A 15,108-nucleotide genomic window follows, 5' to 3' on the forward strand; every position below is an offset into this window, starting at 1 on the left:
TCCCCTAACGTAGATATAAAAGCCTAGTATTTTTATTTTATATCCTTCAAAAAAAATAGGCCAGAGTGTATTCTAAATTAATATTAAAGACAATGTTAAAATTAGTAAGAAAATGAAGCATGATTCAAATAGTTTATCTTTCACAGTTGGTAATTCATTGAAAATATATCAGTAATAATATTGCATAGTTCATAGCTAATAACTTAAATATAATTTAGAGAAGAATAAAAAAGTCATAAAATAATTATAAGAAATTATAGATGGAGTATTACAATATTTAAGCTTAAAAAACAGAAGCAAACACAGAAAGAAATGTACAAGGATTTCCTTGCTGAAAATTTGAATGTTCTGTGTGTCGCATGATATCAAACACAAGATTTACTATCAAACGACTAACTAAAAAATGCCAGGCAAATGACCATGAACTAATATGTCATTACACAGAAAGCATTTACATAAGATAATAAAAATACAAAACTTGAAACAAAACAGAAAAATAATATAAATTAATAATTTATGTAAAAGTCTAGCTAATAAAGATAAAACAATTAATAAAAACAAAAAATGTGCTAAGGAGAATAACTGGTTTTCATTTATTAGCAACAGTATTAAAAATAGACATTTATCTTCACTTCTCTGTCAGTCATTATCTTAGATTTCTTGTATACATACAATTTGGCATAAAAGTTTGACAATAGAAAGTGTAAAAGTATTTATACTTGCATCTAGAAATTCCACTTTTAGGAATACATTCTAAGAAAATAAACTGAAACAAAGGTAAAAACATAAACATCTTCATCATCACACAGCATGTAGGAAATAAATATTGAAAAGTAAGGTAGAAGTTTGAATAATATGTCGTATATACATCTGATGAATATTATAAAATCAAAAATCATATATGGGGCATCTTTTATTACTATTAGTGATGGTTATGAAAAAATAATAAAACAGATACAAAATTGATTATACAAAATTAATGAACTTCATAAAAATAAGTTGAGTTTATTACAATTATTTACAAAAAGGTTAAGAAGTATTACTCTTCATTAACAGTTTTTTTGTTTTCCTATATTTAAAATTTGTTTTGCAATGAGCATGATTTATGTAAGGGAGTGGAATTTGCTAGCCCAAAATTTTTGTCTCTTTTGCTTGATTATTTTTAGGAACAAAAGACTCAGGAAGAAACTTTGACTTTCCCCCTAATGGCCTAAAAGAATTTAAGATAGAAGTCTGTTCCAGGAAAGAACTATCACCATCACCCTAGATAGCTATAGTATATGAAGTAGGAGTGGTAGACAGGGAGGGACCCAGCAAGGCCCCTTTGATCAAAGTCCTCTCCATGTCCCACTGTCTCTGCAAGCATGGGAAATATTTGCTTACCAAACATTTGCTTTTACATCTCTATGTGAATTGCCCTCCTCCCCTTTGAAGTCCCAAACCACTATCCCCCACATCCTCTTTAGCTGAAGATGGTATTTAAGATGGTAGCTTCAACAATTTTGGCAAGTTATTCAATTTTCCTGGGTTTATCCCATGTATACATGTTATTAAACTTTGTTTGATTTTCTCCTCTTATTTGGTCTCATGTCAATTTAATTCTTAGACCAGCCAGAAGAACCTAGAAGGGTAGGAGAAAATTTCCTCCTTCCCTAAATTTACCTTAATGATAAAATGAGAAAACAAGCATAATTTTAAAAGAATTTATTAAGCATTAACTCAGCAACAGTATGAGAGTAACTTTAGCCTGGTATTTGTAGAGGTAGGCAGTTGGGAAGTTTGGTATAAAAATATTTTTGATCAAAAATTTCACTTTTAAAATAGTGGATTCATAGAGGTCATAAGGCCTCCATTTTCCTGGAAAAAGTAGAGAGAGGAGAATATGAGTAATTTGGTTATTGGAGGTAAGATATAAATCGAACTAATCTCTACTGTGAGATATACTTTCATAAAAGGGCTATGGACCTGTCATCATCAAATGGGAAGACCTTTACTAGGGCTTTATTGCCTCAGCACAGACCCAGGAGTAGTCAGGTGACACTGTGGCACTGTGGTACAGTCAGACCTCACTACAGAGAAGGGATGTGACTCAGCAAAACGGCTTTTGGGGAAGAAGCCAAACACAGCTGTACATCAGGTCCCATTATTTTGCTTTGTGCATTTAGCAAAACTAAATATTTTCCACTCACTAAGTCCTCGAGAGAAATGAGGACTGCGAGCTTTTCTAGCTGGCCATCATTGAACTTATCATTTCTTATGCAATCGTTATATTATGGCCAAAGTCACACAAAACCAAGGTTTCACCAAGGGCCATTAAGAAATGGAAGATAAGATGAGCCTCAGTGACTACTGGGCAGTGGAACTCTATCATTGCTCTCTATTCTAAATAGAATAGAGACTGAATATTATGTATAGACGCTGAGCTGGACGCACCCAAATCCATTTCTTGGATACATTTACCTGAGATGTTTTGTATGAGTTTTAATTCCCAGGGAAGAGGTAAAAATATCGCGTCATGGATACTCTTTCAATCGTGGGCATCTGGATCACTACACTTGGGATCTCAAATGAACGTTGAACCTAAAGTAATAAAGAAAGCTTTTAGAAATTTTCTAAAAGGGAAATCTGGACTTCTCTCAGGAGTGAGAAAATTTATAGTGTGTCTTAAGGCCATGGCCAGGCAGTATAAACAGAAGAAATGTTTAGCTTTTCCTTGGATATAGTGCATACATGGATGAAATAGTGCCCTCAAAAGCGTTCCCCGAATGAGCAACACTATCGGAATCGGAAAAACTCACGCTGGTTCTATGTAGTACTTCAAAAAACTTCCTCTTTAAATAAATGTGGAGTATAAATGTGGAGTACAGGAGGGAGCATCAAGATGACTTAAGGGCTCCAGATTCCTGAAAAAAGTTTTGCAAATCATTCTACAAAGTTTTCCGGAACATAAAATTGAAAAGACAAGAAGATCCCTACCTTTCGAAAAATCTCCTCCAAATGGTGACAACAAGAATATTTTCTGAAGTTGTAGATAAGTTTGGAAATGAAGATTGAGCCAGTTTTGTCAGTTCTCCAGGAAATATTATCTGCAAATAAAAGGTATTAAAATATTGGAACATGTGGCCTTTGTATAAGTGTAGAAGATTCCAGGAGCCATAGCTTTTGGACAAAGTTTAATTTGGGTGCTTTATAGGAGAGAGGGAGTCTAAATATGGGTAAAGCTGGGACCTCAAATTTCAATAGCAGGCCCAGAGAAGACCCTCATGGACCCTCAATCATAAATTCCTTTGACTTTCTTAGTAGGCTGGGCCAAAGTTATGGCCCCTAGGATTACAAGTAGTGGAAATGAACATGAGTCCTTTTAGCATTTACCACATAATAGAAAAAGAAAAGAATCCAGCTCTTGATATTCTTTAATTCTGGGCCTTCTCTTCATTCATACTGTTTCTTATTATAATTTTTTGCACTTAAGTGTTTTATTGTGTGAACATATTTTGAATTACTACTTCTCTTTACCATTCAATGTGATCAAATCTCTCTTACCATAGAAAAGCTAATATTCGTCTAATTGTCGCTTATCTGCAGTTACCTTCCTATTTCTCCTTCCTTTTTATAGTTAAATTTCTCAGATTTGTTTCTACTCATTATCCTCATTTCCTCCAAGGCTGTTCACTCCTGTGTGGCTTCTCCATCCCATACTAACTTTACCAAATGGTTCTCCCCAAGGTCATCCAAGACCTCCAAGACATTAAATATCCTGGCCATTCATCAGGCCTCACCTTTACCTGATTTCTCATTCACATCAGAAACTGTTGGTAACTCCAAAAGATTATTTCTTGGTAACTGGCAACAAATGCGTTCTCCTAGTTTTCTTTCCTGGTCTCTGATCATACCCTCTGAGTCTAATTTGTTGACTAATATTTCTATCCTTGATCTTGTACTCTAGAGTTCTTCCAGCCTCAGCTTGAGGATCTCCTCTCACTCTATTCTCTTTCCCAGATAATTCCATCAATTTTGAAAATATTAAATATCATCCTTAGGCAAGCATCTCCAAAAATTCTAATGCAGATCTCTCCTCTGAAATATACAGCTGTGTAACTCCCTACCCTTCATTTGATCTCAAAATATGCCAAAGGCATCTCAAACTTTTTTGCAGGATTCTCATTTCAATGAATGCATCACAGTCATCCACTTGTACACTTCAATCACCTCTATCATCTCTTCTTGTTCACCTGCCATATCCACTAAACCAACAGGTCATATTAATTTTGTAGGCTCATTATTTCTTGGATCCAACAACTTAACTTATCCAAAGATGATCACCTATGGCTTATAATACTGAAGTAGCATTTTAATCTATCTCCCTAATATCTACTCTTGCTGTACTGCGATCCATTCCCCACATAACCCCCAGAGTGATCATTTAAAAATGAAAATCTTATCAGTTCACTACTTAAATTTCACCAAAATTACCTAGTACTGTTAGTATAAAGCAATGTCAGTAATAAAGTATATTATTATAAAAGACCAAATCCTTCCCAAACATATGAGGCCTCAAGTTGTGTGGCTCTGCCTACCTCTACAACCTCCCTTTTGGTACTCTCCTCTGGCTCTGTGCTCAGCCACACTGGCCCTCTTCTGTAAGCTCCTTTCTTTCTCAGGTCCTCTCTGTACACTAATTTTTCTATCTGGAATGTTCCTCCCTTACCCTTGATGTGGTTAACTTCTCATTTTCAAAATGTGAGCACAAATTTTTCTTTAAATAACTTATCACAAGTGATAATCATTATTTCTGTTATATTGTGCATATATTTTCCCCCCGATTAATTTCTGCCTCTCCAGCCTGACTAGACACTCTGTAAGGGTTCAGTACTCATGTCTGCCATAGCTGTGTATCATATGCCCTGCACCTAGCACAGTTATGTGTATAAAAAATGAGTGCAAGAATTTCACATATTAGGCTCTATTTTCTCCACTAAATTAAATAATCTCTTAGCGTATGTATCAGGCCATATATGCCTTTTTAACTTTCTTTAATAGCTAAAATTGTAGACCTCTTCTTTCAAATCAAACCTTATTAACTCTCCAATATATAAAACAAAGAGATGTAGAACTATTCCAGTTGTGGAGCGGGTGTTGCCTGCATGGCCTTTTTCCTATTTCCCCAGGCTAAACACAGAAGGTCCTCTAGTTCCTTGCTGCTCATGTGTGATCAGAGACCAACAGCACTGGCATCACCATGGAGCTTTTTAGAAAGGTGGAATCTCAGGCTCTGCCCCAGACCTACTGAATCAGAAATCTACATTTTAATGAGAATCTCAGGCGATTTCTAAGCACATGAAAGTTTGTGATTACTACGCTAGAGCCCTTAGAACTGTGACTTGTGTAAACTAGGTTATTAAAATTGCCCTTGTTATCTACATCATTGATAAAGCAATACCGTGGATGAGTGTTAAATAAATTTTCTGCAGATTTGACCATAAACAATCAAGAATATCTTCTATTTCTACCTTCTACTATGGCTTTCCAGCCACAGAAGGATTTTCCATCACTGGCTGCATTATCCTGAAGGCAGACATTTAAATGTTAATTAATTTCCTAAGATTACATTCAAATAACAGACCAAGAGGTTCTAGGATGTGGGGAGCAAGTACTACTGTTTTACTGGTTGGCACGTTTAATTGTTAGTAGATTATCGGAGATACCAAACTATGAGAAGATGATAAATTTCTGTGCCATTGCTATATTAAAAAACAAAATAAAACAAAAATCTCTTCATTTATTTATAGGCTATTTTAACTCTGGATCCTCACCAACTCCTGTTTACTTTGAAAGTTTCTCCAAAATCAAGACTTACAGCTTTCTAGTTATGAAAATCTCATTATTTTAAATCTCTTCTTCACCTAAAACATCTCATTAGTTAGAGAAGAAATGTTATTATATTAGTTATAAGATATGATCGTAGCCAAACCCATGAGTTAGAAACCAACAGGAGATTTAGAAATTGTTGTGCCTGAACACACTTACGTGGAGTTGAAGATTTGAAGGCAATGAAGTCTTTCTCTACGTGGGTCTTTGTAACAGCATCATTCCAGATGTAACCCTGGAAGGGCTGGTCAGAACTATAGGCAGAGGCTACTCCCGTGTCAGTCACCCAAACACTCCCATCACCTCCTAGGAGAGACATGCCTGTCTTATGAAAGACAATATATTCAGGCACACACACACACACACACAATCTCTTTTAACGTTATACTTTTGCTTCAGTACATTTCAACATGATGTTTATCAAAAGTCAAGCATCTCACAACTAGAAAAAGTACCTCACTGATTGGGAACTGCATAGAGTCCACTTAAGTTTAGAATAGCCATGTTGACAACCTAGTCCCTAGTGATCAAGACATTCCTCATTATTCTAGGTGACTTTTCATTTCTTTAAAAATGGTACAGACAATATAATTCTTCCCGGACTGGACCAAACAGTAGTACTAAAATGTTGTTTCTCTGACCCATCCCTGGGAAAATGAAGGCTAGACACCAAGCTAATAGAAAAAATTGCACGCCACTCCCTGGGTTCCCCCAGCTCAGACTCACTGCCTCGGCAGGCTTGGATGATGATGATCTTGGGTTTGTCTCTCAGACTGCAGCAGTTACGATTGTTGAAAATTTGGAAGATGGTATCATCGTGAAGAATATCTGGCTCTTCTTCATTGTGCTTTGTCCCACAGATACCATCCAGGTCGCCATGTGACATAAACACCAGGAATGTGCTGTCTGAGGATCGGTGCTCTTGGCGGGCAGCAAAGTGCCTTAGCGCTGTTTCCATTTCCTGAAAGAGACTCTAGAATTACTGCCGAGGAACTCTCCAAATAGTTTGTAATCAAATAGATGGAGTTCACAAAAAGGAGCCGACACTAAGGAATCAGGTGACTTGGATTGATTGGAATTGTAAGAGAAATTCTGTTCTGACACAAAACCAGAAAATTAGAGGTATAGAATATTAAAGTTAGTAGGGTTTTTATATGCCCTCTAGCCCAATGGTTTTCAATAGAACCTTAGACTTTGGAAGATGCTGGGAGATAGAGTAGAATGAGGGGCAAGTGAGATGTCAAGTCTCCAATAGGAAGGCTTTGCAGTTATCTGTTTTACATGTTGGAGTCTCCGTAAGTTTTGATTAAAAAGAGAAAGACCAGAGACAGAGACGGGGACAAGGAGAGAGAGCTTTCTATTGACAAAAACTAGAAACACTTAACAAATTCCTTCATCGAGGAACAGCAGAAAGTTAAGTTTAAAATGGTTTGTCTAATGTCACTCAGGATATTTTTGGCAGAGCCAGAATCACAACTTTTTCTTCAGGTATACATATATGTGTGCAAAGTTTTTATTTTACTACATACGTGGCTTTAAATTTAGACACATTATGTTGAAATTATAAAAGTCTCATGAGCTCATTCTGTAGATATCAGGCAATTTCAAGAGCTTGTGTCTCACCCAGACTATCAAGATAACAGAGGCCTCCCAGACTGAGAACTTTAAAAAGACCCAACTTGGTTAGTGAAATGGTTCATACAGAGCTGCTCTAAATCTTTGCTACGAGACTGTGCACTGGAGGAGGCTGAAATTGAAATAGGAGGGGTCCTATTCTGGAGCAAATATAATTCCTGTAACATGCATTTTGTTTCTTACAGCTGCTAAGGAAGAAGCTCAAAATTGTTTAGGAGAGAAGGAAGCCTGTCCCACTCTCCTGGGCCATTACCAGAGCTGTGAGATTCTCTTCTACAACCACTGAGTATCCAAGGTTTCCAAGCAGGTCTTGCATCCCCACAAGGTCAACTTCAGAACCATTTCGATCAGACAGATAGTCAAATTTTTTATTGCAGATGATGAGGGCCAGGCGTGTTCGGCCTTTCTTCTCCATCACTGGATACATCTGCGATAACAGACACAGAATGAGTTGTCCCAGGCCTCCTCCCTTTTGCCTCCAACATCCATACAAAACGGGTCCTTGCAATTATGGAGTGGATGGCTGGAGAGCTTGGGAATGGAAGTATGTCCTCCTCAGGAAAGAGACAGGACCACAGACTGAAAACATGTGCTAGATCTGAGTGTACACTCTAGGAACTTGGCTTTGGTTGGGTGTTGGATAGGAGTTTAGTGTGTCCCATGATGGGATGGAAGAGACAGGAAATCTAACGTAAGGCCACTTAATTAATAACATGATTAGATAACATGCTATGTCTTTTGGCCTGATCTTAAGGCATTTATATCAAGAACTACAATTCCCAGTGAGTCCCCAGTATCTTGTTTGAGTGCACAATCTTATGGCTCCCTGTTCCAAAGCATATCACCTCTTCTGCCTTTGTTGTCTTCAGTTTACGGAAATGATCATGAGAACAAGGCTTCAACTTGTCTTTAGGTTGGGAAACTTGGGTTTCCTGAGGATCTAAAAGAGAAAAAATGACTTATTAAGCAGTAATATCCTCTGCCTTGCAATCATGCACATCTTTTAGATGGGCCCTGATTCTTCTGAAATGTTTACTCCCATCCTACCAAAAAGCTTAATATAATAAGAAAATCATTTTATATTTAAAATGAAACAAAAATCTTGACTACTCTCTCTTTTTCTTTCTGCTTCTTACTGACCCCATCATACATTTCTGTTTTTTTAGTGGTCATGACATTGACTAATCTTTCAGACTACATTACATTAGATTCACATGAACACAGTATCTAAGATTTGGAAGGAAGCCTAATGTTCATCTAGCCTAGTCATGTAGTTATTCAGAAACATGAACTCCACTTACAATATCCCTGCTTTATTATTACCGCTCTCTGAAATATCTCCACTAACAGGGAACTTAAAAAATTCTAAAGCATTTTTGAACAGTTCTGAGTATCATAAAGTATGAACCTTAGAAGCATTGCTATTTATTTCCCACATTGGGATCATAGAGAAAGACATCTAATTTCTGTCCCTATTAAAGCCTATGAATTCTTTCATGATTTCAATACATCTTTCCTTATGTTTCTATTATTTTATGTAAATACCCCATGTAAACAATTATTGTATTTTATCTTAATTGTGTTTACTGTATCGTAAGCTTAATTAGGAAAGGGGAGATGTCTTTAATCTTTGTGTTGCCTCTATCTAGAATGATATCTGGCACTGATTAAAAGTTTATATCTGCTTGTAAATAAATAGTTATCTTCAAATATTTGAAAATGGCTACCAAGTGTCCCCTGGTTCTCTGTTTTCCCTTAGGGCAACAAGTCGTCTGTTCCTTCTAATGCTCTGAGTTCTACTTATGCTCTGAGTTCCATTCCTTCTCACACACAAGGACTTTACTCTGGCATTTATTCAGCCCTGTCTTCTATGTCGTCAATTTCTCCATCTCTCTCCGCTGTGTAGCCTAGTAGCATGTCTTAATATCAATTTTTCTTTTAAAAACACCTTCCCTTTATCCTGTTTCACCACCGATTATTGTCCTGTTTCTCTGCTCCACTTCTCAGCATGATTCCTTAGAGGCATTATCTCTTTTCACGTTTTCAACTTGAATTTTTTTTCTTGTATGCAATATAAACTGGATATTATCTTCATCACCTAAATGAATAGTTGTTATCAAGGTTACTGCTGACTGTTGCTGTCTTAGCATTTAACATGGTTGAACACATTTTTCTTGAAAAATGTTCTCTAGGCTTCTGTGATGCTGCATTTTCCGGCCTTTCTTTCTAAATCTGTCTGTCTTCATTGCTGGCTCTTCCTCTTCTGCCATACCTCCAAAAGTTGGGTTCTTCTATATTGGACTCTCTGTTATTCTCTATCAATATCTCTCCCCAGGTGGCCTCTTACAGTCCCATCCTCTTGAATACTATCTATATGCTGAGGGATCTCAGTATTTATTCCCACCCCTAATTCCTCTGTGAACTATTTATTCAACATCCACCCTTGGGTGTAACACATTTTAAACTAAACACGTGCAAAGAAAGACTCCTGATACTTGTCCACTCCTACAAATCTGTTTCTCCTGAGTTTTCTCTCAACCACAAGTTTTCTCTGTCTCAGCAATTGGTACCCTTCATCCAGTTGCCAAGCCCCAAACCTAGAATCATTCTTGATTCCTTTGTCTCTTTCGTTAGCCCAATCCATCTGTAGTTTCTATTGACTCTACCTCCAAAATAGATTCCTAATTTAACCACTTGTCATCATCTCTATTACTACAACCCCAGTCTAAAAGCTATTATCTCTTAATGGAAACATTTAAACAACTTTCAATTAGCCTTTCTGATTCTATGCTAGTCTCTCACTCTTCTGCTTAAAAACTTCTAAAGGCCATTCCAGACACAACTCCTTGCTCTTTCTGCCTCTTTCCACGGAATGCTTTTGCCTTAGTTTGGCACAACTCCCTCCCTATTGTTCAGATATATGCTGAAATAGCACCTCAAAAGTGTTCTCATAACTGTTGACCCTGGCTCATGTGCCGACCTCAACCCTAACAACAACATCTCTTTCTATGGCCTAATCTTCTTTTCTCTTGTATATTTACTGAAATTATACTATTTTTTATATGTTTATTATATATCTACCTTCATTGTACTGTAAACTCCATGAAAGCAAGATCTTTATTTATCTTGCTTGCTGCTATCAACACAGTAATTAGAGTAGCATACAGTAGCTTTTCAATTAATATATCAATACATATAGTATTTCAATGGATGTAACAATGAATAAAGTTACAAAGTTTTATTCCCTTGTAAGTTTATCCAGAACCTCTGAAAATGTGGTACTTGGAAGGCAACACTATCAATACCCCATTTCTAGATGCTATGATTCTTTAATGTGGCCCAATAATTCATCACTTTCTTTGGTGACTACATAGTATGTGTGGCTCATACTGGTTGTTTTTTTTGTGTGCTTTTCTTAACTACATCCTTAGGCTGTTTTGTGCAGTTAGTAGTGGCTTATATCTTTGATATTTATGAATTCTTTTAAAGATGTTATTAATCTCACTGAAAAATATAAGTCTCAGGAAAGTTGGGATATTTATATCAGAGAACATGGTTAGTCAGTAGCAGTGATGAACTCAATGTATAGATTTCTTGGGTTTCACTCCAGTTCTCTTTCCACTACTCCATAGGGCCCGCTTTTTTTATCTTCCTTATCTCAAATAATGTCATTCAGTGTCCATAATATTACCTGTCATAGGTGGAACGGATGCCTGGGACAATCCTGCATTCTCCTCAGTTTCATCATCTTCACCTTCACATGCAGATTCTTAAGAGAATTAAAAATCAGGGCTGTAAGTGCTAACTTTAGTTTTGAGAGACTTTGTTAAGAGCAGAAGGGAGAAATAACCCTGATTTCCTAAACTTCAATTCAGTTGTCTTTCCACTATAATGGAGGGCCCCTGTCAGCTGCCTAACCCCCAGTGATGCAGAAAGTTTCCCATGAGTCACTGGGTTTGGTGACAGTTACCTGTTGGAGACATAGCCAATCCCTGGGCTGATTCAGCTTTTTCCTCATCGCTACTTTCTTCACTTTCATCTTCAGATTCTGAGATGGAGTGAATAAAAAGTTAAGGATCAGTGTTCTACTCTGAATGTTACTTCCAAAGACGAAAATTGACTGAGAACACAGGTTTACTATGTCTTTACCAGAACACCTTCTGACAGCACTAGAGGTCTAAGAGTTTTCACCTATGAGGTGAGATTTGGAGGCAGTTACCTGTTGAAGAAAAAGGTGACTCAGTGTCCTCAGATTCATCATCCTCATAATCAGCAAGAGATTCTGAAATAATATGAAAAAAAAGATGTGTTAGAAGAACTAAGTTTCTAGAACCTACACACTTCAAACTCTTTCCCTTTCACTGACAAGGAAATGACTATGTTCACCTGGGGCTACCCTCTGAAACCTGAAGATTTAGCTAATTCTCTAAGCTCCAGGTTTGTTTTAGAGGACTGTAGCTTTCTGCCAAGTGAAGGAGAAGGCAGGATTTCATTGAAACAAAAAAAAGTTCAGTATCTTCACGTTTATATAATTCAAGGAATAATCAAATTCTTTGATCAAGGCAATAGCATTTTTCACTCTAAGGAAGAAAAGTACATCTCTGTACAAAGTTAGACAGTCATTCAGCAAAAAAATAAGCCCAAAGAGATGTTCCAATAATTGGGAATGTATTCATGCATATGTTTCACTCTAGAGTAGAAGTCAGAAAACTATGGCCTGTAGGCCAAACTTAGCCTGACACTTGTTTTTGTAAATAAAGTTTTATTGGAACAAATCCACACTCATTTTGTACTTATTATTTGTTGCTGATTTCATGCTACAACAACAGATTCTAGTTGTTGTGACAGAGACCATATGGTCCAAAAACGTTAAAATATTTACTATCTAGCCCTTCAAAGCAAAAATGTGCCAACCTGTGCTCTAGAGAAAAAGAAGCATTTATGTTTCACCAGCATTCAAATTCCCTATGTCCATGTCCTCCTTTAACAAGGAGAAATCTAGGTTCCAAGAGAGTCATTCCTTTGGCTAAGTCACAGCTAAACAGAAGAAGGTGGGCTTTTTCTCTAGAACATTCTATATCTAGGAATGGCTCTACAGTCCATAGTGTATGGCTAGAGTAACATGGATTAGCTAAAGACTATCATTGAATTTAATACATTTCCAGCACCATTTATTCATCTAATAAATATTTACCCAGCACCTAGTCAGGTGTTATTTCCATGAGTTTGAGGTATATTCAAAGATCCATGCCTCACGGAGCTTACATTTTAGCAGGGGGAGATATAATATAATGAACACTTAAATGTTATGGAATGACTGAAGGTGACAACTGCTAAAGAAAAAAGAAAATGTGCAGCAGTGTAAAGTGATTGGGGATGTTGGAACAGGCACCAGGGTAGGTAAAGGCATTTTTCAGTATTAAAAACAATAGATGGACAAAGAAGTTACTAGAAATGTGGATCATTTATTCTCCACTTGCAAACAGAAATAAGAAGACAGAAACTACATAAGGATAGCAGATAAAGAACAGTTACTAGCCTTATGGCTGGAGATACTCACTTAAATTCATCTGTTTCTTTGGCTTCAAGAGATGTTTCAAAAATATTTTGCCTGCCACTTGTGTTTTCTCACTGAGATCTTCAACTAGGTTTTCAGTCCCATTCACGATGAGGTTCACTCTTTTCCCTAACTTTTTTAAATCATCCCCACTTAACACATTATTTTCCAAGTCATCAAGAAAGCCTTCAAACATGTTCCTGGCAATGGACTTCATCAGGTTGACCGGATCTTCTTTCTCTGGCCCCCTGCCTGCGAGAATGATGGGATTTTTTATATGGTCAGGACTATAGATATCTGATTCTAGGCCAATGGTTCTCAAATTTTAAGATGCAACAGAATCTCCTGAAAAGCTTGAGAAGCAGAGCTTCCTGCACCCCATTGCCAGGGATTTTGATTTGACAGATTAGGGTGGAGCTTATGAAATTTCATTTCTAACAATTTCTCAGGAGATGCCAAAGCTACTGGTCTGAAGACAACACTTTAGAGTAACACCTATCTTGTTCAATTCTCTGCTTGTTGACAGATGGAGAAACTGAGGTTCAGAGAAGTGAAGCAACTTCACCAAGGAGCTTAGTGATAGCTGACTCCGTTCAGTGTTTGCATAACGCATGATCCCTTCACTTCCTGTCACTTTTATTAATACCTAATTTAAAAGCCCATTATATTCAGTATGTACAGCATTACAACTGAAATGTCTTACACCTGTAAAAGAAGATATTTTGGTTTCCATAGGCAGGGCTGACAGGGTGGCTCTGTATGCAGATTGAGAGGACAAACTGTAGCTGGTTTGTTGGCTGCTATCAATAAGACGTCATACAGAGAGCAGAAATATGGAGGAAATGCAAGTTCCTCTCTTCAGCTGCATGCCCTCTCACCCTGACAAAAGAACACTTAGAAAACGGGTGAGAATTCTGGGTCAGTATGAATCCACAAAAAAGCCTAAAATCACAGGAAGGTGTTGAAGAACATAAATCCAGATCTTTTACATTTTCCTTTTGTCCAAAAAGCTATAACATATTCACTAAAATACTCTGTCTGTTAGCATACTCATTTCTGTGCCCCAAGCTCCCATCCTCTACATACCCAGAGTAAAATCATCGTGTCTACTGAGTGTCCCCCTTAGTAGCTACCTTCCCCTGTCCCCCAGCCCCTCCTCCTGAGCTGTAACTCCCCCCAAACATAGTCATAAACAGGAAACCCAGGAAAACCCACAGCCACTCACCAGCCATTGCTACTGCTCAGGCTCCCAGGGCAGAAAAACTGAAAATGAAAGCAGCTTTCTCTCCTTGCTCTCACTGGACCTGTATATTGATACTAACTAGATGGGAAACTGCAGCTTCTCAAATTCTTTTGCTCTTTGCCAGGTTAGAATTTGACTACTCCTCTGTGGTGTCTAGTTTCTTTGCTTTGGAAAGCAGGAAGCAACACTTGTCTTTTCTCTTTGCTATAACAAAGTCACCAGAATGTAATACACACACACAACAAAAAGTTTCGATGTTCTGTTTTCCAGTCTATTTTTAACACTGTTAATAAGTCAAATTGACCCTTATTTATCCCTGTACCACTGCTTAGCCACTAAATGGCAGTGAGGCCTCACTTGACTGATGCCTGCTCAACCTGGAAGTGAAGTGTGAATTTGGGAGGCTGGAGAGAAGTGAGAAATTGAGACCTGTGACACAGTGATACTCTTATCACTGTTCTAAAAACCCAGAGAAGTAATCTCTTTTCTTCTCTCTTTCCTGATCTGCTTATATGTCAATTTTAGGTATTGTTTATCCATGAGATTCATGTGTATCTATTTTTTTTGTAGAATGCACAAGGCTCTTTTACTTAAAAACTTTTTAAAATAATAGATAGATGTTTGCCACTAAAATTAAACAATAGAAAATTGTATAAATTGGAGTAAGATCACCCAGCTTCTTTAATACACTAAAAAGTAAACACAATTATGTGTTTAGCTTGCGTCTTCGTGAATTTTTTCCTATGCTTCTAAAAAACACTTAATACAATATTGATTTTATTGATGGCCCCAACCATTGTCCTCT

The 15,108-nt window shown here is 37.1% G+C and overlaps 1 protein-coding gene across 3 annotated transcripts; it reads right to left on the reverse strand.

The window, feature by feature from the left end:
• Positions 1-587: 587 nt before the first annotated feature.
• On the reverse strand, positions 588-14,395 carry LOC124252491 (caspase-12-like). Of its 3 annotated transcripts, XM_046686067.1 has the most exons (12): positions 14,286-14,395; positions 13,064-13,312; positions 11,723-11,785; positions 11,474-11,551; positions 11,195-11,272; positions 8,349-8,443; positions 7,757-7,930; positions 6,595-6,829; positions 6,028-6,174; positions 2,977-3,086; positions 2,461-2,580; positions 588-1,857 (listed from the first exon to the last, which is right to left on the reverse strand). In XM_046686067.1, the coding sequence occupies exons 1-11, from the start codon at positions 14,290-14,292 to the stop codon at positions 2,482-2,484; spliced, it is 1,335 nt and encodes a 444-aa protein (XP_046542023.1). In that variant the 5' UTR covers positions 14,293-14,395; the 3' UTR covers positions 588-1,857; positions 2,461-2,481. The 3 variants fall into 3 exon arrangements, with proteins under 3 accessions (XP_046542023.1, XP_046542025.1, XP_046542024.1); XM_046686069.1 differs by lacking the exon at positions 11,195-11,272; XM_046686068.1 differs by lacking the exons at positions 588-1,857; positions 2,461-2,580 and adding an exon at positions 2,640-2,903.
• Positions 14,396-15,108: the final 713 nt, after the last annotated feature.

Source organism: Equus quagga, chromosome 14, assembly GCF_021613505.1.
Source record: "Equus quagga isolate Etosha38 chromosome 14, UCLA_HA_Equagga_1.0, whole genome shotgun sequence".
Taxonomy (NCBI): Eukaryota; Metazoa; Chordata; class Mammalia; order Perissodactyla; family Equidae; genus Equus; species Equus quagga.

Bases quoted from the DNA above. Each gene is read 5' to 3' on its own strand.
- LOC124252491 (XM_046686067.1), bottom strand. The intron at 8,444-11,194 runs GTAATATTATGG...TTTCTCTTTTAG, and splicing joins ATCCGTTCCACCTATGACAG to ATCCTCAGGAAACCCAAGTT. The intron at 2,581-2,976 runs GTAGGGATCTTC...TTATTACTTTAG, and splicing joins TGGAGGAGATTTTTCGAAAG to GTTCAACGTTCATTTGAGAT.